Source organism: Portunus trituberculatus, chromosome 5 (genome assembly GCF_017591435.1).
Source record: "Portunus trituberculatus isolate SZX2019 chromosome 5, ASM1759143v1, whole genome shotgun sequence".
Classification (NCBI taxonomy): Eukaryota; Metazoa; Arthropoda; class Malacostraca; order Decapoda; family Portunidae; genus Portunus; species Portunus trituberculatus.
The window spans coordinates 1,551,683-1,575,805 of NC_059259.1; the positions used below are offsets into that span (position 1 = coordinate 1,551,683).

Consider the following 24,123-nt stretch of genomic DNA (forward strand, 5'->3'; position numbering starts at 1 on the left):
GTGAAACTTTTGCTTTTGTTTTAGGCATATCAAAAGCTTTTGAGAGAGTCCGACACCAAGCTTTGATCTCCAAACTACACTCCTATGGTTTCTATCCTCTCTGAAACTTTATCACAAGATTCCTCTCTAACCATTCTATTGCTGCTATGGTAGATGGTCACTATTCTTCTCTTCAATCTTTTTAACAGTGGTGTTCCTCAAGGTTCTGTCTGTCACCCACTCTCTTCCTATTATTCATCAATGATCTTCTATACCAGGGGGTTCTCAACCTGAGGTTCATGAACCCTCATGGGTTCACAAAAAGATTTCCAGAGGTACTTAGATGGCTAATCTAATAATATACTTTGCAGTACCATTGCATATTGAGTAAGTGTCACTCATTAAATTAACATTCTGTAAGACTTCCAGGGCTACTTAAATGACTGATCTAATAACATCCTTTGCAGTACCATTGTATATTGAAGGCTAATCATTCTGTTCTAAGTCAGATGACTGGGGATTCAGGTAGACAGCCTTATAACTCAGAAGGTTCTTAATGAGAAAAAGGTTGAGAACCCCTGCTCTAAACCAAATTAAACCTATCCATTCCTATCCTTTTATACAAAGGAATACAAAAGAAAGAACAGACAGCAACAGCCCTACTGGGCCTAAAGAGGCTATCTGTGTGTCTATTCTATCACTACAGATTCTGCAAATTGGAGGCTGAAGGACACTAGGGTTCAAGGAAGGAAAACATGAGAGAATTGGGAAAAAGTCAAAGATGTGATATAAAAGGTTGAAAGAGAAATGATACTTTCTAATCCAGTAACTAAAAAAAAAAAAAAAAATTAATGTTCATACAAAGTACGTTATTTGAGAGGTTGATGCAAGGTGATTGTTAAACCTTTGTTTAAAAGTTTCTATTGTATTACTATGGACAGCATATGCTGGGAGAGAGTTCCCAACATTTACAATTCTATTAAAAATAATGCTTAGCCTCGCCTGATCTGAAACATTTACCTATAATCTTGTAACTAATATTCTATTGGTGTTGGAACTGTCAATGATAGTTGTTTACATTTATGTTGTCAAATCTCTGAAACATTTTAAACAGATCAAGTAAGTCTCCTCGCATTCGTCGTTTCTCTAAATTGAACTTCTTTTCAGAGATGACCAACCCTTCAGGAAGTTAACAGATTCTGCAGGGATGCCATAGAATGCCTGACTTCTGATCTTCCTAAGATTTCTGAATGGAGAAAAGAAAACCTAGTATTGTTGAATGCCTCAAAAACTTAATTCCTCCATCCATCAGTTCAATACAACCATCCAGACAACTATCTCTCTTGCTCAATGACACTCAACTGTCCCCCTCTACACTGAATATCCTGTCTGACCTTTACAGAAAATCTCATCTCTTGCTAAAACAGCTTCTATGAAGTTAGACGTTCTGAGGCAACTCATTCAGTTTCTGTCACCCACCCAACTGCTAACTCTGTACAAGAGCCTTATCTGTCTATGTATGGAGTATTCTTTGCATGTGTCAGGGGGGGTTCCATTCATAGTTTTCTTATATAAGGTGGAATCAAAAGATTTTTGTCTTATCAATTCCTCTGGTCTAACTGACTGTCTTCAGCTTCTTTCTCACTGCCACAATGTTGCATCTCTTGCTATCTTCCATCATAATTTTAATGCCAACTGTTTTTCTGAACTTTTTAACTGTATGTGTCCCCTTCTCCCATGGTCTCACAGCACAAGACTTTCATTTCCTCTTACTGATATTCTGTCCACCTCTCTAATGCAAGAGTTAACCAGTAGGGGAGAGTGGGGCACGTTGAACATAGGGGCACATTGAACCATTGGATTTTTCAGGAATAGTTTGTCTCCCAATCAGCAGATGTCTCTTGTGTACAACGCTCTTCAGAAGCTCCACTCAAGCACCAGTTGAGTGGCAGCCTTCATTGAGGGAGGACGTGCTGGTTTTTTTTTTTTTTAATATTTGACCTACTTTGTTCATCTGTTGAGGTAAGTACCAAACCTTCTAACACTTTCCACATAACTGATGCTTATGATCAAATTATTCGAGTGAGTTACGTGGTAAGTGAAGTTTATTACAGGATACCAAACAAATTTGAATTCAACTTTGCTATTCTCTGAAACACATGTTTTTGTAATGGCTGGAAATGGGGCACTTTGAACCATTAAAATAGGGGCACATTGAAATATGGTTCAATGTGCCCCACAATACTGTTCAATGTACCCCATAGCATTGTAATTGATTTGTTCTTATTTATAGGCCTACTGTTATGATTTTCATTATTATTATTATTATTGTTATTATTATTGAAAATTATTATTATTATTATTAATTATTATTATTATTATTATTATTATTATTATTATTAGGTAATGTTCTAGTTGTTGTACATACTGACTATTAATAGAAAATAATAGGCTAAGTGGTTCCTAATGTTTAACATCTAATGAATGAGCTTGATGTTGTTTTCATTTCAGGAAATGGTGCGAAAGTATCTTGCAAAAACTGATCGAGGAAGAGCCGATGGGAACTTAATGGAGAGAGCTGTTGACGAAGTTGTCAAAGGAAAGTCCATCAGGGAAGTTAGTCGTTTGCTGGATGTAAACCGGATTACATTGTCAAGATATGTTAAGAAATTCCAAGCAGGGCAAGCTGAAAAAACAAAAGACTATGCTCCTAACTACAATACCAGACAAGTTGGTTGACTGCCTTATACATGTTAACTGAATTTATTATAAATGCATGCTAGAAATGGAACAGATATTATATTTTCATTGACAATATAATAATGATGATAATAATAATAATAATAATAATTATTATTATTATTATTATTATTAATTCGAGTTGTGTTTCTGCTTTAGGTATTTACTGAAGAAGAAGAAGACGGACTTTCTGAATATATCGTAACTTGCTCCCAGTTGTTTCATGGCCTTGGCTTGACAGCAGTAAGACGACTTGCATTTGAATATGCAATGAAGAGAGATAAAACTTGCCCAGATTCTTGGAAACATAACTGTATGGCAGGAAAGGACTGGATGGCTGGATTTATGAAGAGAAGTTACAAAAGTTACGAAAAGCACAGAAAAAAATAGTTGTTGAGGATGAAAGTTCAGATGATGAAGTGGAAAACATATCAATGCATGGGGAATCAAGTGAATATGAAGAGGATTTTGCTGATGATCAGACAGATGATCAGTCAAGAAAAGACCCAGAGGATGAAGACTATGTTCTTATCAAATTGAAGCTTGAAAATTCAGAGAATAAATGGGTATTTTATGTTGGCCAAATAAAAGAAAGGATTAAGGATGAAGAAGAAACATGTTATGATGTTGATTTTACCGACAGTCTAAGAAGTTACCTGGAAGGTTCGTCAAACCAGCTAATGAGGATAGAGCAAAAGTCATGAAAAATGAAATAGTTATGTGTCTGCCCAAACCTATCACTACTGGTGGTACCAAGCGAGTGCAGTCAATGTTGAAGTTTCCTCTAAACTTGGAGGAATATAAATGTCACTAGATTTCTTTTATATAATTTCTTGAAGATTTAGTTGTCTTTAGCACTTACAATTATGTGATATGACTAGTCCAGTCAGGTAGGCAAGTGCGGCTTACATTATGAGTCATTCATACCAAGAAGAGTATTAGATTTATTTGTCTTAGCACTTATTATTTTGTGATACTAGTCCAGTCAGGTAGGCAAATGCTGCTTACATTATGAGTCATTCATACCAAGGAGAGTAGGTATTATAGCGTTTATTTTACATGTTTACCTTCTACATTAAGCATGCCATGTACGATTATAATAAAAAGGAACTTTATATTTTGTATACATCAAAAGAGGGAGAAAATATGTGTATTCTGAATGAATTATTAAAATATTTTTATTTCTAGACTTTGTTTTTTATTTTGCCTTCATTATTAAAGTTTAAAGACATGGTTCAATCTACCCCATAGCATGGTTCAATGTACCCCGCCTATGGGGCAGTTTGAACCATTTTAGAAAAAAAAATAATCTGCCAAATTTTCCACTATGAAAACAAGATATATCAATCATTCCTATTGTCAACTTTGGGTAGAAGGATGAAGATGAATATCGCATGGGAGAAACATAAGTTTAGCCGAAAGATATTTGCCTATGACCAGATATGTCCAAAACCTGTTCAACGTGCCCCACTCTCCCTACTCTTCAGGTGATCCCCGTTATATGAAATGGTTAGGTTCCTGAAAATCCTTTCGTATAATGAAAATTTGTATCGCAAATAACTAAAGCAATACAAAAATAGAGGTTATGTTCACAGACATAAGATTTTTCAGTCTAAACAATACTGTATTCACCCTATTAAAGTACAAAAAGAAATTATCAATATTGTAGCATGCATAGAGGCTATGAAAAAGCACTTGTACATACACTGTGTTTATTTTATTTACTCTGAATATTCAGAATAGTACCTGTAAAAAAGTAGTAAAACTAAAAAACTGTCTATACCAAAATTTTCATGATTTTTCCATTGGTGAGGAACCTCAAATATTTTCCAACGTGAGTGGTTAGGTATTTCCAGTGAACTTTCCTGTACCATAACCAACAGCCTCTACCATGCACATTGGTTTTATCAAGCATAATTCTAACTGAACAGCAATTCTGCATTGGTTTTCTCACATCTACATGATTCACAGAAAATAGGCTATCAAGATAGTTCCCTTTACCCTCATAAATTACTTATTAATGAATGATGCTAGAATAAAAATAATACATACCACAGTACAGTACTTACTGTATGGAATTGATGCAAAAATTATGAAAAATGTAGATTATAAGCAGACAAACAGAGCAGATAGCAGGAACAGGAGCGTTTGTTTACGTTGTTGTTGTGGAACCGCCTGCTGTGCATCTCTAGGGCCACCGGTGCACCGGGCGGGGAATTTAAGATTTGTAAACTCAAAGCAAGTTCATATAAGCAGACAAAGGGTTGTAAAACATGGATTTCATAAATATGAGTGAAAATTCATATAGCGAGGATCACCTGTTTATATATATATATATATATATATATATATATATATATATATATATATATATATATATATATATATATATATATATATATATATATATATATATATATATATATATATATATATATATATATATATATATATATATATATATATATATATATATATATATATATATATATATATATATATATATATATATATATATATATATATATATATATATATATATATATATATATATATATATATATATATATATATATATATATATATATATATATATATATATATATATATATATATATATATATATATATATATATATATATATATATATATATATATATATATATATATATATATATATATATATATATATATATATATATATATATATATATATATATATATATATATATATATATATATATATATATATATATATATATATATATATATATATATATATATATATATATATATATATATATATATATATATATATATATATATATATATATATATATATATATATATATATATATATAAAGAATATATATATATATATATATATATATATATATATATATATATATATATATATATATATATATATATATATCATATATAAAGAATATATATATATATATATATATATATATATATATATATATATATATATATATATATATATATATATATATATATATAAAGATATATATATATATATATATATATATATATATATATATATATATATATATATATATATATATATATATATATATATATAATGTATATATAAATTTTTTTATTTATTTATTTTTTTTAATGTGAAAGGGACACTGGTCAAAGGATAGAGAAAAGAAAAGACCAGCTGAGATGCCAGTTCCAAAAAGAAGCATAAAAAAAATTTCACCCAAAATTGGAGGATAAGAATCTTCAAACTTCCTTTTTGAAAGAATATAAGGAATAAGAAGAATGAAATATAGAAGGCAAGGAATTCCAGAGTTCACAAGATAAAATAATAAATGACATAATATTTGTTCAGTCTTGCATCAAATAGGTGGACAGAATAGCCCTGAGTACATCAATCTACTCCACTTACCAATCTTGGGCTCCAGTAGATAGAAAAGTGATAAGGAGTTTTCATTGATGTCTGCCACACTCCTCACTCTCCAGCTGAGGACTGTCTTAGGGAACAGAGCCACAGGACCCACAACTGATAGGCCATTGTTCAGACGAAACCCAACCTGGTGACAGTGATACAGTGGGTGAGGTGACCAGAATACTTGTTCATGTACCTATTTGTGTTTGCTTCCATTATTCAATTCATGTTCATTTATAAATTGTAATTATGTTTCCTGGTGAACAGTGAGCCTTTGTCACGGCTGTCACGGGATGATTATAAACACTACTGCCACTTTCACTCTGTCTCACTTAGATACCAACATGAATGGGATGAAACACAACCAAGGTGAAAAAATTTGCTGGACTTTTAAGCGTGGTACTCATGAGCAATGTTTCCTCAGTACTGGCATCACATGTTCCCATTTCCTTACCAACTTGTTCCCTGCCTGCTGAACAGCCAAACACTCGTTGTTCACATGGTATAGGAATTTATTACTGTGAGTGGCAGCACACCTATTGGCTGGTCATTTCTACTAACACTTCAAAAAAAAAAAAAAAAAAAAAAAAATATATATATATATATATATATATATATATATATATATATATATATATATATATATATATATATATATATATATATATATATATATATATATATATATATATATATATATATATATATATATATATATATATATATATATATATATATATATATATATATATATATATATATATATATATATATATATATATATATATATATATATATATATATATATATATATATATATATATATATATATATATATATATAACAGAAAATAAAAAAAATAAATAAATAAATAAAAATAAAAAAGAAATAAAGAAATACATTTGTTTATAAAATTTGTCTAAGACTACCTTCTTTATCTTCATACAAGATATTAGTTTTGTACAGAGTATGAGAACTCTACTTGGTGGATTTACAAGGCTTAATTACGTATTTTCTCCCAAAACTGTAGACACTAGGAATTTTACCTTTCAATCTGGGCGAGTAAATTCTGTTAATATACTCCACTTACATATCATACCATTTCCCTTCTCTCAGCCTTACTTTTTGGCCACATTAACTCGCACGACATTATTACTGAATGTATTTTGATGTGCAGAGATGGGGAACCCCTGGGCTAGACAAAGATGTTACATATTTTGGCAGTGCATCTAAAATTCTTACAGCTTTGGAGTTGATTAGGTTTGGCTTGGGTAACACAGGTAATGTTAAAGTAAACTGTTGGTTGTGATGAAATTAGTAAAGAGATTTCAAGGACAAAGATTTTGGGGATGCACTTATCCAAAAATTTACTAGTAATGTTATATCAGTTTTATCAAAATTTTTTGTTCAAGTCTTCCAGTTAGGTTTACGTCATTCTACCAAATTACAGAGGGGTATTACCACACTTTTTGGCTACACCAGCTCACATGACATGATTTATGCATTTTTTGACGTGAGAGAGCTACCAGAAGATCCCAGAACATGGGCAATGCAGGAACAAAATGATCATCCTGGCAGAACCTTGGGAACACGGCCAAAGTGGTGGCGGGAACACAAGCAACGGTGCCGAAACAGTGTTCCGGCACCAAATTGCTGCCTGAACACAGGAAAACATTGCTTGTGTGAACCACACACATGGAAATCAATAAACTGTAAAGGAGTTAAACAAGGTGTTAAATAGCCAAAAGATAAACAGTTTAAAGTGCATTAAATCCCACTAATATACAAAAAAAATTTGAAAATGCATTTGCAAATTCACTTCATATTCCAGTGTTGGATGATCCATTTATCTTCAGTGAGTTCAGCAAAGCAGTGGACAGTCTGACCATGAATAAGGATTACAGTGATATAAGCCCAGGTGTGATCACAAGCCTTCTTGTGTCATGGTTTTGATTTATTTTGGCAATATTTAACACATTCAGTGCAGTTAGCAGCATGGCCGACTCCTTTGAGGAAACAAGAACTTTTGTTAGCCAGTGTGGTTTGCAAAATCGATGTAAGAAGAGGTATGCATACTTTTAAATGTCTGCAGAGTGTGTTGGGAAGATAAAACTGTATGAACACCGATGGATCATATTACACTAGAAAAAGAAAAAAAGTACCACTGTGATGCAACTCACCGGTGGGCATAAAGTTCATACGCCCACAAGTGGGTCACATTACATTGATAGTAAAATGTTTATAATGTTTACTATATATATAATTCATGTTACATAAACTTATTGAGTTTCTATAGTAGAGCAATGGATATAATTCAAGAGAGGGACGGATGAGCAAGCTGTGTCTACTTGGATCTAAAAAAAAAAAAGGCTTTTGATAAAGTACCGCATTAAAGATTGCTATGGAAAATTAAAAACATAGGTTGTTTACAGGGAGAGGTATTGGATTGAATAACAGACTTCTTAAAAGACAGAGAAATGAGAACAGTGATAAAAGACGAAGAATCAAAATGGTGTGGAGTCATAGGAGTGGGAGAAGGCATGGAAAAAAAAAGAACATGAAAATGAAAAAAAGTTTGCTTTGCAAAAGTAGTCAAACAGCAGAAACATGAAAAAACCAAGGATATATTTATATAAGTGATTAAAGAAAAAAAAGAGCAAGAGAGAGACAAGGTGGACAAAAAAGAAGTGTATGGTTATATCTGGACTACAAGAAAAGAAAAATCCAGTGAAACTTGTGAGGGAAAAGGAGGTTAAAATAAATTATTTTGATGTTCAGGATGGGGAACAGGGTGTAGCAAAAGAAACTGAAGAAACATGTACACTTAGAAAATATAGAGAGGGAACTAAAAGGCCACTAAAAGTTCAAATGAGATTTCGAGTAGTTGAAGAAATACTAGTGAGGACTGGGAAACTGGATGGAAAGACAGAATATAGCAACATTTGGATGAACCAGAAAGAAAGGGAAAGAAAGAACTGAGGAATGAAGCTAAGGAAAAAATGAGAGAAGGACAGAGGCAGAGCAGAAGAAATATTACTGGAGAGAGAGTAAGATATGAGACTGAGGAAATGGTATGTCTAGAAAGAGGAAGAAATACACTAATGGTTATATATACTACAAACATTGACAGATTGATTTCATGAATGCTAGAAGTGAGAGATTATATATTGGAAAAAAGACCAGACTTGGTATGTATAATAGAAACAAAGTTAAGTGAAGATATCCAAGTAAATTTTAGTGAGCAGGGATAGAATGTTTAGAGGAGAGAAAGGAGGAGAAAAATTTGGAGGAATATTGATAATGGCTCAAGAGGATATACTGTATACATGGAGGAACTACTGTTCGGAAATTAACTGGCTGAGGTTAAAAGCATAACAATGAAGACCAGTGGGAGGGAAAGGAGGGGTATCATAGTAACACATGTCCAACCAAAGACTAATACATGGAGGCTTGATGTACATAAAGAAATGCAAAGTAAAGTGCTAAATTGCTTGGATAATATGCCAGGAAGGACAGAAGAGTGCTACTTGTAGTAGACCTACATTGCACACATGTAAATTGGGAAGAAATGGATGAAAACAGTCACGCTGAATGTTGTCGGGAGGAAGTGTTTTTGAAATGTGATGAAGGACACAAACACAAACACACACACACATACACACACGCCAAAAAAAAAAAAAAAAAAAAATCACCATGACAAATCTAGGCCATAATCAAGTAGAAAGCAACAATCATCTGTTGTTGTAAGTAAAAGATGATAATGCCAATGATGAGTCTGATGATCTTGACTCTAGAGTATCCACACAGCAGCTAGGCAGTGTTGAGACACATGGCATATGGGCAAACATGCAGTCCTTTGTTGTCCAGCCTCCACATAACACCACTTTGCTGGGATAGGATGAAGGTAACAGCTGCACTGACCCAGTTAGGCCTGCTGTTAGATAGGACTAGATTGATGGGGCAAATATTAAGCCACAAGATTATAATTTTGATGAGTTAAGCCAGCATCACTGTGAAAGGCATATTTAAACCTCCAAGAGGGCATTTAAGAATAGAACTTTAAACTTTAACTCTTTTCTTATTGTTTTGTAACATTTTGAGTTATATAAGAACAAAAAAGAAAACTATTTTTGGTGACAGATTAATTAGTATAAGGGTGGTAAATTAATGCTGACCACTAGGATCTGGCTGAGAATTTTAAAAAGTTACATGTGGTTGTGAAACCTAGACTGTTAGTAAAGAAATGAAGAAGAGACTGGAGACAGCAGAGATGTGGTTCTTCAGAAAAAATTATGAGGGTCCTGAGTATGAGGTGTTGCAGTTGGGTGGCAGGACAAGGGAGTTAATCACCGTGATGAGGAGACAGCTTGGGTATCTGGAGCATATTCTGAGAAGAGATAGTGTGGAGAGAGACCAGCTTTTGGGGGTGATTGAGAAGAGAACACAGGGGAGACAGAGAGTGAAAACCATGCATGGAATCAAGATGATACAAAGAGAGAAGAGTTTGGCACTCCATTGTTGCCAATGTCAACTAGACACAGTACTGTGGTAAGGTAAGATCTGTCTTTTCCACTATTTTTGCAACCCACTAACATGGATAATACTATATTGCAAAACAAAAAACAATCAAATCAAACGTCTCACCTGGCTGATGGCATCCACCATCAATCCAGCATCACTCTCCATGTTCAATACTTTCACAACACTCCGGTCATCAGTGTGTTGCTGGCGACAGTGTTGCAGTAGTTGTGGTGATGCAATAGGTCTGCCTGGTATCTTCACGGCCCTGGCTGTCACCCTTGAGGCACTGTCAATGAAGCAGATATTCCTTTTGTATTAGTGTTGTTTGTTTCTGTGATAAACAAAATAACAGAAGGAAATAAGACTTAATAAAAATTTCCTGCCCTTTTTTTCCTATTCAGACCTTTTTTTCATTCCACTGCTAATAAACATGATGCAAAGTTATGCTTTGATGACAAATTTAAGCATTTCAAAGATGAAGAATTTTCTGGTTTACAAATATTAGTATGACAACACAGAGACAAGATACTTGGATAGTATTATGATACAGTATGATGATATATTTGTGCACTACATATTATAGTTATGTCTTGCATCTTCCTTTATTTTCAAAAATATAAGAAAATAAAGGAAGATGCAAGAAGCTTTCATATTTATACATATCAGTCCCTACATAAAACATGTCTTCCATATATCATCCTCCACTATAAATTTGTTTCAACTTCTCCTCAAGCTCCTGAATGACATGTACAGCACTTCCTTCATTACTGAATCCATCTACAGTAGAAGTCTGTTAACCTAACCTAACCTAACCTAAAAAGTCTGTTAATGCAAACAATGATGATCCAAACATGAAAATATTAATTTACAGCCAAAACTTAATGCCTTTTTTTTTATATACCATGTGGGCTTTTTCACAGGAATTTCTGGGCTAAAGGGGAAATTTTTTGTGGTACCTCCTATCTCAAAGCCCACCCACTAGGAAACCGTTGCCCTGAGTGAGGAAGCACAAACCTACACTCGGACCGTGGACAGGATTCAAACTCGTGCGCTTGGAGACTCCTCGGACCATGCACCAGATGAACCATAGCGGTAAGGGGCGGAAGTAGACACTGCTACCAACGCTCCCCTATCCTACCAAGTCCATAACAATAGACATTTATTCTATTTTTAATGTAAGAGGGAAAAGCTGGTCATGGGTAACAAAAAGAGTAAAAATAAAGAGGCCCACTTAGTTGCCAGTCCCCATGTAGGTCTGAGAGAGTTAGCCAAAAAAATGTGATGAATATCCTGAAACTTCCATCTTAAATGAGGCAAAGTTGTAAAAAAATGGGAATACAGAAACAGATAGGGAGTTTCAGAGTTTACCAGAATGAGGTATGAATGACTGAGAATACTGGTTAACTCTTGCATTACAGAGGTGGACAGAATATGGGTAAGAGGAAGAAGAAAGTCTTGTACAGAACAGCAAGGCCACAAGAGGAGGGAAGGCATGCAGTTAGGAAGACTAGAAGAGCAGTTGGCATGAAAATAGCTGTAGAAGATAGCAAGGAATGCAACACAACACCAGTGAGAAAGAGGCTAAAGAAAGTCAGTTAGAGAAGAGGAATTGATAAGAAAGGAAGATTTTTATTTCAGCCTGTCTAATAAAACTATAAAAATGGAACCCCACCATACATGTGAAGAGTACCCTGTGCAAGGGGAGATAAGTCCCTTCTACTGAGCTAGCAGTTGGGGTGGGGGGGGCAGGAATGGGGGAAAGCTGAGAAAAACTGATGAAGATGCCTCAGAAAGCTCAACTTCATAAAGCTGTTTCAGCAACAGATGAGATGTGAAGTTTCCAGTTTAGATTATAAATAAAGGCTAGACCAAGGATATTCAGCGTAGAAGAACAGTTGAGCGTCATTGAAGAAAAAGAGGATAGTTGTCTGGAAGATTGTGTCAAGTTGATAGATGGAGGAATTGAGTTTTTGAGACATTGAACTTGTTTTATCTGCTCCAATCAGAAATCTTAGAAAGATCAGAAATCAGGCATTCTGTGGCATCCCTGCAGGAACTGTTAACTTGACAGGTTAGTCATCTCTGTAGAGACATGGAAAAGTATAGGGTGATATCAACTTTATAGGAATGGATTGGAAAGAAGTTTGGTTAAGATCACTGATGAATACTAGGAAGAGAGTGGGTGACAGGCCAGAATGCTAAAGAACACCACTGTTAATAGATTTAGGAGAATAGTGGCCATCTACCACAGAAGCAAAAGAATGGTTGGAGAGGAAACTTGATATGAAATGCAGAGAGAAGGATAGAAACCTTATGAGGGTAGTTTCAATATCAAAGTTTTCTTCCAAACCATATCAAAAGCTTTTAATATGTCTAAGGCAGGAGTGGGCAAACTTTCCAGTACTAGGGCCACATTAAAAAATCACAATCTCATAGGACAACAAGCTATATTAAACAAAAATGATTAATATTCAAAATACAAAATAAAAGGCTTGTGCTTGCAAAGAAAGAGCCACTCGCCAAAGCACACCTGCGGGAAAAAAATTAAATGCTCACAATATTTTTCAGCATTTGTTTATCAACTTTCTCTTTCAAATTCACTACCAATTGTCAGGCCACATGCAGGCTGTGGGTTGTAGTTTGCCTACACCTGGTCCAAGGCAACAGCAAAAGTTTCACTAAAATCTCTGAAAGAGGGTAACAAAAACTCAGTAAGGAAAGCCGGAAGATTACCAGTAAAGTGGTCTTGACAGAAGTCATACAGACAATCAGATAAAAGATTGTGAAATTATTGTTTCCTATTGAAGATGGATTAAAAACTTTTAATAAGGTGGAGATTAAAGCTATACAGCAGTATTTTGATGGATGAGAATGATTACCCTTTTCAGAAACAGGCTGAATGTAGTCAAACATCCAGCAAGAAGGAAAGATAGAGGTCCATAGACAGAGTTGAAAGAGGCTGGCCAGGCAAGGCACAAATTCAGAGGCACAGTTTTTTAGAACAATAAGAGGAACCCCATCAGGTCCATAAGCCTTTTGAGGATTCAGGCTAGCTAAAAGGCATGAAAAACATAACTTCAAAGAATTTTAAACAAAGGCATGAAATAGTCAGAGGAAAGAAAAGAGGGAAGAACAAGCCTAGAATTATCCAAGGTAGTGTTATAAGTAAAGGCTTAAGAGAAAAGTTCAGCTTTGGAGGCAGATGAAATGACAATGGTGCCATCATGATGAAATACAGGAGGGAAAGATGAAGAAGTAAAGTTAGTGGAGATGTTTTTAGCTTGATGCCTGATGCATAGGTCTTGAGTTGGGTTTCAAAAGATTTTGGCATTTTCTGTTAATTAAAGAGTGTTTAACAAATTGAAGAACAGACTTGGCATGATTCCAGACAAAAATATAGAGAGCATCTCATCATTTCCTCCATCCCTTTGTTAAAAGAAGAAAGATATGAAATTGTACACCTCAAAAGACCACGGGCAGGATTCACTAAAGAGTTACGTATTTTGTAAGTCCTTAAGCAGTCCATATCTATGCTAAGAGCTATTCACTGAACACTTACACACTTCCTACATATCTCAAAAGTTAAGTATTCTCTCAGGACCCAGTAAAGTTTCGTAACCTGGACCTATGAGCACCTTTTCTCCACTACACAAGCCCTGTGATAAACACTGACAAAGCCAGAGGTTAGAAGGAGAAGTAGATTGAAATAAAGAACTACAGGTGACATTAGCACATGGCAGTGGCCTGAGAAGCAATCTCATCAATTCCTCTCCTCTGACTGACTGTCTTCAGCCTCTCTCTCTCACTGCTGAAATGTTGCACCTCTAGCTATCTTTTACCACTGTTTTCATACTAACCACACTCTTGATCTTCCTAACTACATGCCTCCCCTCCTCCATTGGCCTCGCTGCACAAAGCTTTCTTCTTCCACTCACCCCTTTTCTGTCCAACTCTCTAACTAGTGTTCTCAATCTTTCATAGCCTTCTCTGGTAAACTCTGGAACTCCCTGCCGGTGTCTGTACTATTTCCAACTTCCTATGACTTGATTTCATTTAAGGTTTTAAGACATCTGTCCCTGTCCTTTGGCTAACTATAAGCTCTGTAAGGAGGCTGGCAACAGAGTGGGCCTTTTTTCACCTTTTTGTTGCCCTTGGCCAGTCCTCCACTCTTACATAAAAGAAAAACACACAGCTAATGAAGATGCAAGCTCTGTTTAGTGATCATTAGGTCCATCTCCTTTGAATATTCCATTCAAAAGTCCTTATGGTTTTGCACATTCTTCACCATATCCTGAGCATTGCAAACCAACATGAGGAGCCAGGTAAACTCTGCAACTCCCTGCCTACTCTGCTGAACTCTGAAACTCTCTGCCTGCTTCTGTATTTCCGTCTTCCTACGACTTGACTTCTTTTAAGAGGAAGATATCAAGACATTTGTCCCTTACTTCTGGGTAACTCCTAATAGTTTTAAGGGAACTGCCAATCCAGTGGGCCATTTTTTTTTTTCAATTTTTTTTTGCCCATGGCCAGTCTCCCCTTGTGTGAAAAAAAAGAAGAAAAAAAAAATTCCACTGATGTTTGAATTGACATTACTTGTGTATTCATGCAAAAACAGGCCTCTATTGTCTGATTTTTTTTCTAATGCAAGAGGGGAAGCCGGGCAAGGGCAACATAAAATTACAAGAAAAAAGCCCACTTGATTGCCAGTCTTCAGCCTCTTTCTCACTGTCACAATGCTGCATCTCTTGTTATCTGTACTGCTATTTTCATGGCAACTGTTCTTGTCAGCTTGCTAACTGTATGCCTTCCCTCCTCCCGCACCCTCACTGCACAAGACTTTCTTCTTCCTCTCACCTCTACTCTGTCCACCTCTCTACTGCAAGAATTAACTAGTACTCTTTATCAATCATAACCTTCTCTCATAAACTCTGTTACTCCCTACCAGCTTCTATATTTCCATCTTCCTATGACTTGACCTTATTTAACAGGGAGGTTTTAAGACATTTATCCCTTTCTTTCAGCTAACGCTCTCAGACCTTTTTTTTTATTATTCTTTCTGTTGTCTTGGTCAGCTTTCCCCTCTTATATATAAAAAGTCTAAAAAAAGGCCAACTGAGGAGTCAGAGAGAGAGAGAGAGAGAGAGAGAGAGAGAGAGAGAGAGAGAGAGAGAGAGAGAGAGAGAGAGAGAGAGAGAGAGAGAGAGAGAGAGAGAGAGAGAGAGAGAGAGAGAGAGAGAGAGCCAAGTGCAGCAAGGCAACACAGAATAGAAGGCATCAAGTTAGCAAGGTTGAATGTAGCTCAGTTATCACAAGTCCTGAGAGAAATGAAAAAGAGGCAAAAACACGGTAAACACACTAACCTGGGAAGCACAAGTCCCTGACAGTCAACCAGGAAGCGGCGAAACATCTTGTAATGTAAGTGTGTGTGTGTGTGTGTGTGTGTGTGTGTGTGTGAAAGGATCTGACAGATTGTTGGTCAGCTGATAAGCTCTCCTCCCCTGTTCTGCAAGAGAAAATAAAAGAATTAAGATTTCAATTTGAAACAGGCTGAGAAATGAGTATCTCTCTAATTCCAGACTAGATCTGCATTAGCTTCTTCAGAGAAGCATCAAAAGAAGACTAGCTGATAAAGTTGCTGTGAATTTAATCAGGATTAAAGGATTGCCCCCTTTGCTCATGTTTCCTTCACCACCTGCCTCCCATTTCTCCTCACTAAAACAATAATCTGTATATTTTTTTTTTTTTGTGTAAAACCTCTGATCAGGGCAACACAACCTGTTAAAAAAAATCAACATATAGATTACACAAGACTTTTCCTAAATCTTATTATAATCTGCACAACAGATTCATTCATTTATGTCTTAAACGTTTTTTTATACAAATTCACTAGCCAGAGGTAACAAAAGCTGGTAAAAAAAAAAAGGGAAAAGAAAACATTGAACACCATTTCATAAATCCTGTCCTCACCTGTATGATGGAAAATGAAATTTTTCATTACAATCTTTTCAATGGATGACTTCTGGACAAGGGCAACAAACCTCAGTGAAACTAAAGATTATATAAGATGTTTCCTAAATTGCTTTCTAACCAGCAAAGTGAAGGAATTTTTTTATGGCTTATAACCACAATATTTTTTTTTCTAAGTATATATAGTTTTGAAGAAAGGGAATAAAAAAAAACAGTAAGAAAAGAAAAACTTACAAATTTCAAAAGATGTTTCTTGATTCTCATCCTAATCTGAAAAATGCATTTACTTTCCATGGCTTATTAGCAAGTGAGATTCTTTTAAGTCAGGTGGGCCGCCGTGGTACAGTGGAGCTATGCATGCTTTGGGGTCTGAGAGGTCTCCAAGCACACGGGTTTGAATCCTGTCCACGGTCCGAGTGTAGGTTGGGCTTCCTCACTCGGGGCAATGGTTTCCTAGCGGGTGGGCTTTGAGATAAGAGGTACCCCACAAAGCATCCCCTTTAGCCTATAAATTCCTGTGAAAAGCCCACATCGTATAAAAAGAAAAGTGACTTTTTTCCAAAGACTGTCCTGTCCAGGCCAACAGCATTTAACAGAAGAAAAGCAACTTGTAAATCCCCCAAGATGTTTCCTGCCCATTAATCTAACATGCATAATGGAATAAAAGTTTTATAGCACCACTAATTGACATTTCTTATGTAAGAGAGAAAACAGATAAGACCAACAAAAATTTCAATTAAAGGGAGCATCCGGGTAGGAACAATGCTTCCACATCTCAGGTAAACAAACATCAATCACTCTTATTGTTTATATTGTGAAGAACTGACAAAATGTATATCAATTTTAGACATTCAGTCCCATTCTAGTCCCTAGCCCCACCAACCTCAACAGCCTCTACCAAAACTTACAAGCATTATGGTCATTATCATAAACCCCACAACCTTCATCTTTCATCTTTTTATGGCAAAGACACATTTTGTTATGAATTGTTTTTCCATTAGAATCTTTTATTTAGATTTTGTTTTTGTTTAATTTTTTTGTATTACTTTTGTTTTTTGACGAAGAAAGAAAATATTAATATAAAATGACAGCTTACATGTATAGGAGTAAAATGCTACACACATCAGATGAAAAACATTCCTCTACTTTTTAATTACTGTTTAATTGAAATCAAGCAAGCTAAAACTGGCTTAAAAACTCTTGGAAGTGGGATGACATATTTGGAGATTCAGCCAAACATCCAGATAACGGAGGATGCAGAAGCCCTGGTGACGGAACTCAGCAGAGACAGGAGCCATGAGATGAGCAAAGACTTGTGGGTCAGTAGAAAGCAAAGGAAGTGCCAGCTGTCTGAGTGGATAGGGAAATGCAGGGAGACATCTTCCAGATCCAGAGATACCATCCAGTTATCCTGACGTATTGCAGACATAACTCCCCTGAAGGTTGTCACTTTTTTGTGACAACCTTCAGGGTTGTCAACCTCCTACCCCACTGGGATGAAAGGAAAGGGACTCAGAAGATCCTTTGGGCGAAAAGACAGGGCTGGTGTTCAGGTGGTCAAAGTATTGGTCCTTGTGGAAGAAGGCCATTAACCAAGCTCCACCAACACTGGCCTTATGAAGAGCCATATCAGCATTGCTCTTACAGGAATGAAGAGCCTCCTGAAGTTTGTCCTCATCAAAAAACAGGGGAGAAAATAGGGGACCTCTGAAGGACAATGGGAAGGCAGGGCATGGTGTCCTCATGAAACACTTCTCAGGAAATGGGGACATGAAGATACAGATTACAGCTATCAGATGACAAATTGTGTGTCTTCCACCCAGGCAGTGCTTTGTGCCATCCGCTACATCCTCACAGTGATCCAAGGAGGGGCTGGAGAGGTGTGCATTTTTAGTGACAGTCGAGGAGCACTACAAACACTGCAAAACCCTCAGCTGCTACTTGTGAGACTTGCCACGGAGTGTAAAGACATACTTAAGTCCCTGGGAACACAGCAGCAGGTCAATTCTTTATTGATTCCATCACATGTTGGAATCAGTGGAAATGAAAAGACTGATGGACTTGCAAAAAAGTGGAGCACACAAAATGGGTGTGGAATTTCAGTACTTGTTAACTTTACAGCAAATAAAAACCCAAATAAGAAGTGTAAATGCAGAAAGTAAAAAAAAAAGCTGAGATACATAGCTAAATGTGATACTAACGAGACATTAAGACATTAAGTGCAAGTGGTAAATGCAACAAACTTTATGTATGGAAGACACAGAGTGGCATGGAAAGACAGCATTTGTACTAAGCTAAGGTTGGGCAATAAATATTCAACTAAGCTAATATGAAACTGTATATAGCTATGTATAATGTAGCTGTGTGTACGTGCATTAACATTGATGTGCTATGTGTTAGTTGATGTGTTTGCTTATGTAGTACTTCAGTTTGTAGATGAACTGAAGAGTAATTTTAAGGAGATGTTTTTTCATAACGTTACAATGATTATACTATCCACATCCTACATAATTAGATCAGGACGGTGGATACTTGTGTACCATTGTCCTTTTGAGCTGTGTGTCAATATCATATGTAACATACCTAATTTGGTGTCTCAATAAATAAATCAAATCAAATCAAATGAAAACTGATGGCAGGATGTGCTTTATGGGTGAATTTATATGATTTTGGTCATATTTTTGCTGATTCTAATAATTTACTTCCTGGAAAATATTTGTTTTTGGTTGTATCCCACCCGAAAACTACACATTCCAACAGGTCCCATTTGTTGGGAGATGCAACAGTCTGAGTCGTGAGAAATCCGGAGTCACTTGTACATCATTAAGAGTCTGTGACATTTTTCCACCACTTCATACTACAATGTAATATGTATGCATGAAATGGGTTTAGTGAAGGTCTTGAAGGAAATAACTAGTAAAAAAAAAATAATAATGCACCAGAGTTATAGTGAAGCATTACCATAATTCTTAAACAACCACAAAACTCAAACTCATAAATAAAAAATAACCCAGTTCATTACACAATTACACTTACACAACCAATTAGAGTAAAGAACATGAACTGGTGTGCCCACAGTCCATGCCCACACTGCAGTCACATTACCTCATTAACCCCTTCACTGCCATGACATGTTTCCATATTCATTCTGCTTAGTATTTGGTGGTTTTATACAAAATCAGAAACTTATGGAGGGGATTAAAATAGTGAAAACTGTGACCATTTAAGCCCTACAGTACTGTGATGCATTTCTACATTCAATCTGCTTACTATTTGGTGATTTTATACAGCTTCAGAAACTCATGTGGGGTATTAAAATAGTGAACACTGTGGCCATTAATCTTCTGACCTCCTAATGCAAATAAAATAGTCTAATTGTACACAAATCTCAAGGTAAAAATGTGTCCCAGTAGTGAAGGGGTTACTTTGTCATGTCACATTGCTGAAGGGACAAACTGGCGAGACACCTGGGCAGGTAAGCACTACTCACCTACAGGGCAGCACTGCCACTCAGTCTCTTGCACTGGACCAGCAGCAAGGCAGTGTCTGGCGGGTAACTGACTTGTTGCTGTGACGGCTGAGATCTAGTGATCCTCATGAGCTTCAGGTAACCCTGTGACACTATCACAAGCGTGGCAGTTGGCTGGTCTTGCTCAGAAAGGCATAGGTGAGGCGTTGTGTGAGGCGTAGGGTGGCAGGCTAGCTGGAAGGTTAGATGCCTGTGACCACCAAGACAGTGGGCAAGTCAAGTGTTGTGGTGATCCGGAGAGCCAGGAAGTGTGGGCAGGGCAGCAGGAAATGTTCGATGGTCTCAGGGTAGCCCTGCACCAAGGACAGAGGACATCAGGAGACAGACGTAAGCACCGCTAGTGAGCACAGTCTGTCAGGGGGAGGCGGCCGATGGCGACATCTAACACACGGGAGTGTTGCCGTATCCAAGGCTGCAGGGAGGAGTCCGTCCAATATTGGCCCGTGCATGTGGTGCGCAGGGAATCATGAAGCGTGTTGTTCCAGGTGGAGTGGCAGACTTGGGCAATGAGGCGCTCGGTGGTGGAGAGCTGGGAGAGGCAGTGGTGAGATGTTTACTGCGGAGAGGGCCATCTTGGCTGCAGCGTCGCGACCTAGTTACTACATAATGGATATGCGGTATCGGTATTACCGATATTGTGAAATGTACCGCGGTACTGGTCTTTGCAAAACGAAAACATGATATCGGTATACCAGTAATTCATCAAAATGCCAGTAATACCGATATCTGAATTTTCTTTTTTAAGAGAGGTTGAAAAAAATTTACTATACCTACAGCTTGTGGTGATATAAGAGAGAGAGAGAGAGAGAGAGAGAGAGAGAGAGAGAGAGAGAGGGAGTATTAATTAATGTATATCTCTTATATATATAAATGTATATATATATATATATATATATATATATATATATATATATATATATATATATATATATATATATATATATATATATATATATATATATATATATATATATATATATATATATATATATATATATATATATATATATATATATATATATATATATATATATATATATATATATATATATATATATATATATATATATATATATATATATATATATATATATATATATATATATATATATATATATAGAGAGAGAGAGAGAGAGAGAGAGAGAGAGAGAGAGAGAGAGAGAGAGATTTTGACGTGTTAAGTAATTGCTATACCAAGAAAAATCAACCTTCAGGCCAAATTTCACCTGATATACAGTTTATTAATCCTTCATTTAAATGCACATGTACGTATGTACATGTTTACATCTACATGCACATGTATATTGACATGTGTACATGACCTTTCTTAGTCATAAGTTTGCCCCAAAGACAGCTTCCCACCTCTCACCTCCCACCAATAGCGCTGGCTTCACTTCTGTGACGTCACGCCGCCTTCTTATAATCTAACCTCCTTGATTGATATATTTATTGTTGCATTAATAATGCAATACAACAAAGGAAAGGATCGAGAAGGATGGACCTTGCCACCCACCCACTGGGCAAATGTATCAATAATAAATAGATAGACAGTATACATAACAGGAATACAAGTACTTAAACAAATAAATACAGATATTGCACACCTTATTGCCTAAACATCCTACAGTCTGGGAGCAAACTGAGGATATTCCCTGAGTATATCCCTGAGAGTGGTTGAGTCTAGGAGATGGTCAATGAGGCTATACAAGTCATGTTGACCTTGTGGCCTAAATTTAGCAATGAGAGGACATTCCATGATATAGTGAGGCAGAGTGTGTCCCCTTGGTGCAGCACACAGCACACAGCACACACCAGGAGAAGCACTGACTTCCCAAAAGTATTTGTAGCCTAATCTGAGCCTCATTGCCACCCTGTCATGTGATGCAGTGTGTCTCCCACAGGTGTAAGCACAGCTCTGGGAGGCACGTGCATAGTGAAGACTAGTGCTACTGCCCCTATGGCAACAAAGCTCCAACTGATCACTAATGCTACTATGTACAAAGTCCTTAATGCTACTCTTAACATAACCCAGAGTGTACTCAGTGCCAGGGTCCACTGTGTCATCTTGTAAGGCACACTGAGCAAGGTGGTCTGCTTTTTCATTTAGCGGATACCCACATGAGAGGGTATCCAGATGAAATGGACCGTGGCACCAGCACCTTCTTGGGCGTGAAAGAGATCAAGACACTTATCACAGTCCATGGGGGAGGTGGATTGAAGAGCATACAATGCAGCCTGACTGTCAATAAAGAAATATACATTTTTATGGAGAGGCGCCACAATATGGAGCGCCTCCAGTACAGCATACAGTTCTGCTCTAGTGGAAGACATGGGTGCAGGGAGCCGCCTGGAAACCTCAGTGTCAGTGTAAAGACTGTAAGAGATGTAGTCACGGATGAACAGCCCACATCCAGACCTGCTGCCATTGACTGACCCATCACAATAAACATGAATAGCCTGAACGTGTGGGTACTTGGACAATTTAGTCATGAACATGTCTTGCAGCACATGAGGGAGCCAGTCCCTCTTGGGCTGATGCAGAGAGGAATATGAACACTGACACGGTGAGGGTTTCAGGCGGGTTGTAGTGAGACAGACACACACACACACACACACACACACACACACACACTTGAGCCTTCCATATCCTGAATCTGCTCGGAATCATGCCAAGTCTGTTCTTCAACTTGCCAAACACTCCTCCCTAAACAGAAAATGTCAAGATCTTTCAAACTCAAACTGCCTTGTCTGTTCTTTAAAAGTTTGACCGTTCCAATTCCTCAAACTACCGCTTTGTTTTTTTAATCTCTTGCTCATCTAAAGTTTTTTACTCTCTCCTTAACAGAAAGATTATAAAACATCTGTCATTTCCTAATCTTCTATCTGATTGCCAATATCTGGCTTCCTTCAAGGCTGCTCTACTTCCGATCTGACTTTCCTTACTGAGTCTTGGTTATCCTCTTTTTGAGATTTTGGTGTAAATTTTGATGTTGCCTTACACACATCAAGACCATTTGATAGAGTCAAGCCCAAAGCCTTGATCTCCAAATTGTCCTCTAATGCAGTGACTTCCAACCTTTGTACTTTGGAGGAACCCATAATAATTTTTCTTGTTCCATGGAGCCCCTATATATGGTATACGGGTGTCTTCTTAAGAGCAGTAACTCCTGTTCACGCATATCATTTGTTCTCATGACTATATACATGGTAGTACCTGACACGTACGAGTATGTTGGTGTCTTGGAAGTGTTTGTAACTTGTTGTTGAGTAGGAATTATGAATTATGAATTAAGATCAAAGTCATTTTGTAACAACACTTCAAAATTTTACAGGTTTCTCGCGGAACCCCTGGTGATGGTAGGCGGAACCCTGTATTCCGCGGAATCCCGGTCGAGAATCACTGTTCTAATGGCTTTTATCCTTTTCTGTGCAACATCATCCCAAGTTTCCTCTCCGACCGTTCTCTTGTTGCTGTGGTAGACGGCTACTGTTGTTCTCCTTAACTTATTAACAGTGGCATTCTTCAGGCTTTTGTCCTGTCTCTCACTCTCTTCCTATTATTCATCAATAATCTTCTAAGCCAAGCTTCTTGCCCTATCCACTCCTAAGTTCATCCTATCACCCTACACTTTCCTACGTCTTTTCAGAGACGACCAAACCTTCAGGATGTAAACATATCATGCAGGGACGCCACAGAACGCCTGACTTCTGATCTCTCTTTTTCTGAATGAGATAGAGAAAACCTAATAGTGTTCAATATCTCAAAGACTCAATATCTCCATCTATAGTATCTACGTACTTGGTACAACCTTCTAAACAACTTTTTCCTCTTCAATAACACTCTTCTGTTCCTCTTCTACTCGTATACTAAGAGGGTACCACACTGGCCTATGATACGCCAAAAAGTGGGTCATAGTTCTTGGTGCGAAAGCAGGAACATTATTACACACAATCTGTTCGCGTTCTT

General features: G+C 36.6%; 1 protein-coding gene and 1 long non-coding RNA gene across 3 annotated transcripts in view; one reads left to right on the top strand and one right to left on the bottom strand.

Moving 5' to 3' along the window:
- The window catches only part of LOC123514030, a 35,808-nt gene extending 15,068 nt beyond the window's left edge, over positions 1-20,740 (bottom strand). The window contains exons 1-5 of the mRNA XM_045271608.1: positions 20,118-20,740; positions 16,021-16,163; positions 10,784-10,946; positions 6,112-6,284; positions 1,158-1,225 (exon numbers count right to left, since the gene is read on the bottom strand). Of these exons, the coding sequence (XP_045127543.1) occupies positions 1,158-1,225; positions 6,112-6,284; positions 10,784-10,946; positions 16,021-16,067 (451 nt within the window). The 5' untranslated portion in view covers positions 16,068-16,163; positions 20,118-20,740. The remainder of the gene's footprint in view (positions 1-1,157; positions 1,226-6,111; positions 6,285-10,783; positions 10,947-16,020; positions 16,164-20,117) is intronic.
- LOC123514580 lies at positions 1,317-3,907 on the top strand. 2 transcript variants are annotated; one of them, XR_006677642.1, is made up of 3 exons: positions 1,347-2,001; positions 2,491-2,709; positions 2,878-3,907. It is a non-coding gene; the product is annotated as an uncharacterized LOC123514580 (long non-coding RNA). The 2 variants fall into 2 exon arrangements; XR_006677641.1 differs by having other exon boundaries at positions 1,317-2,709.
- Positions 20,741-24,123: the final 3,383 nt, after the last annotated feature.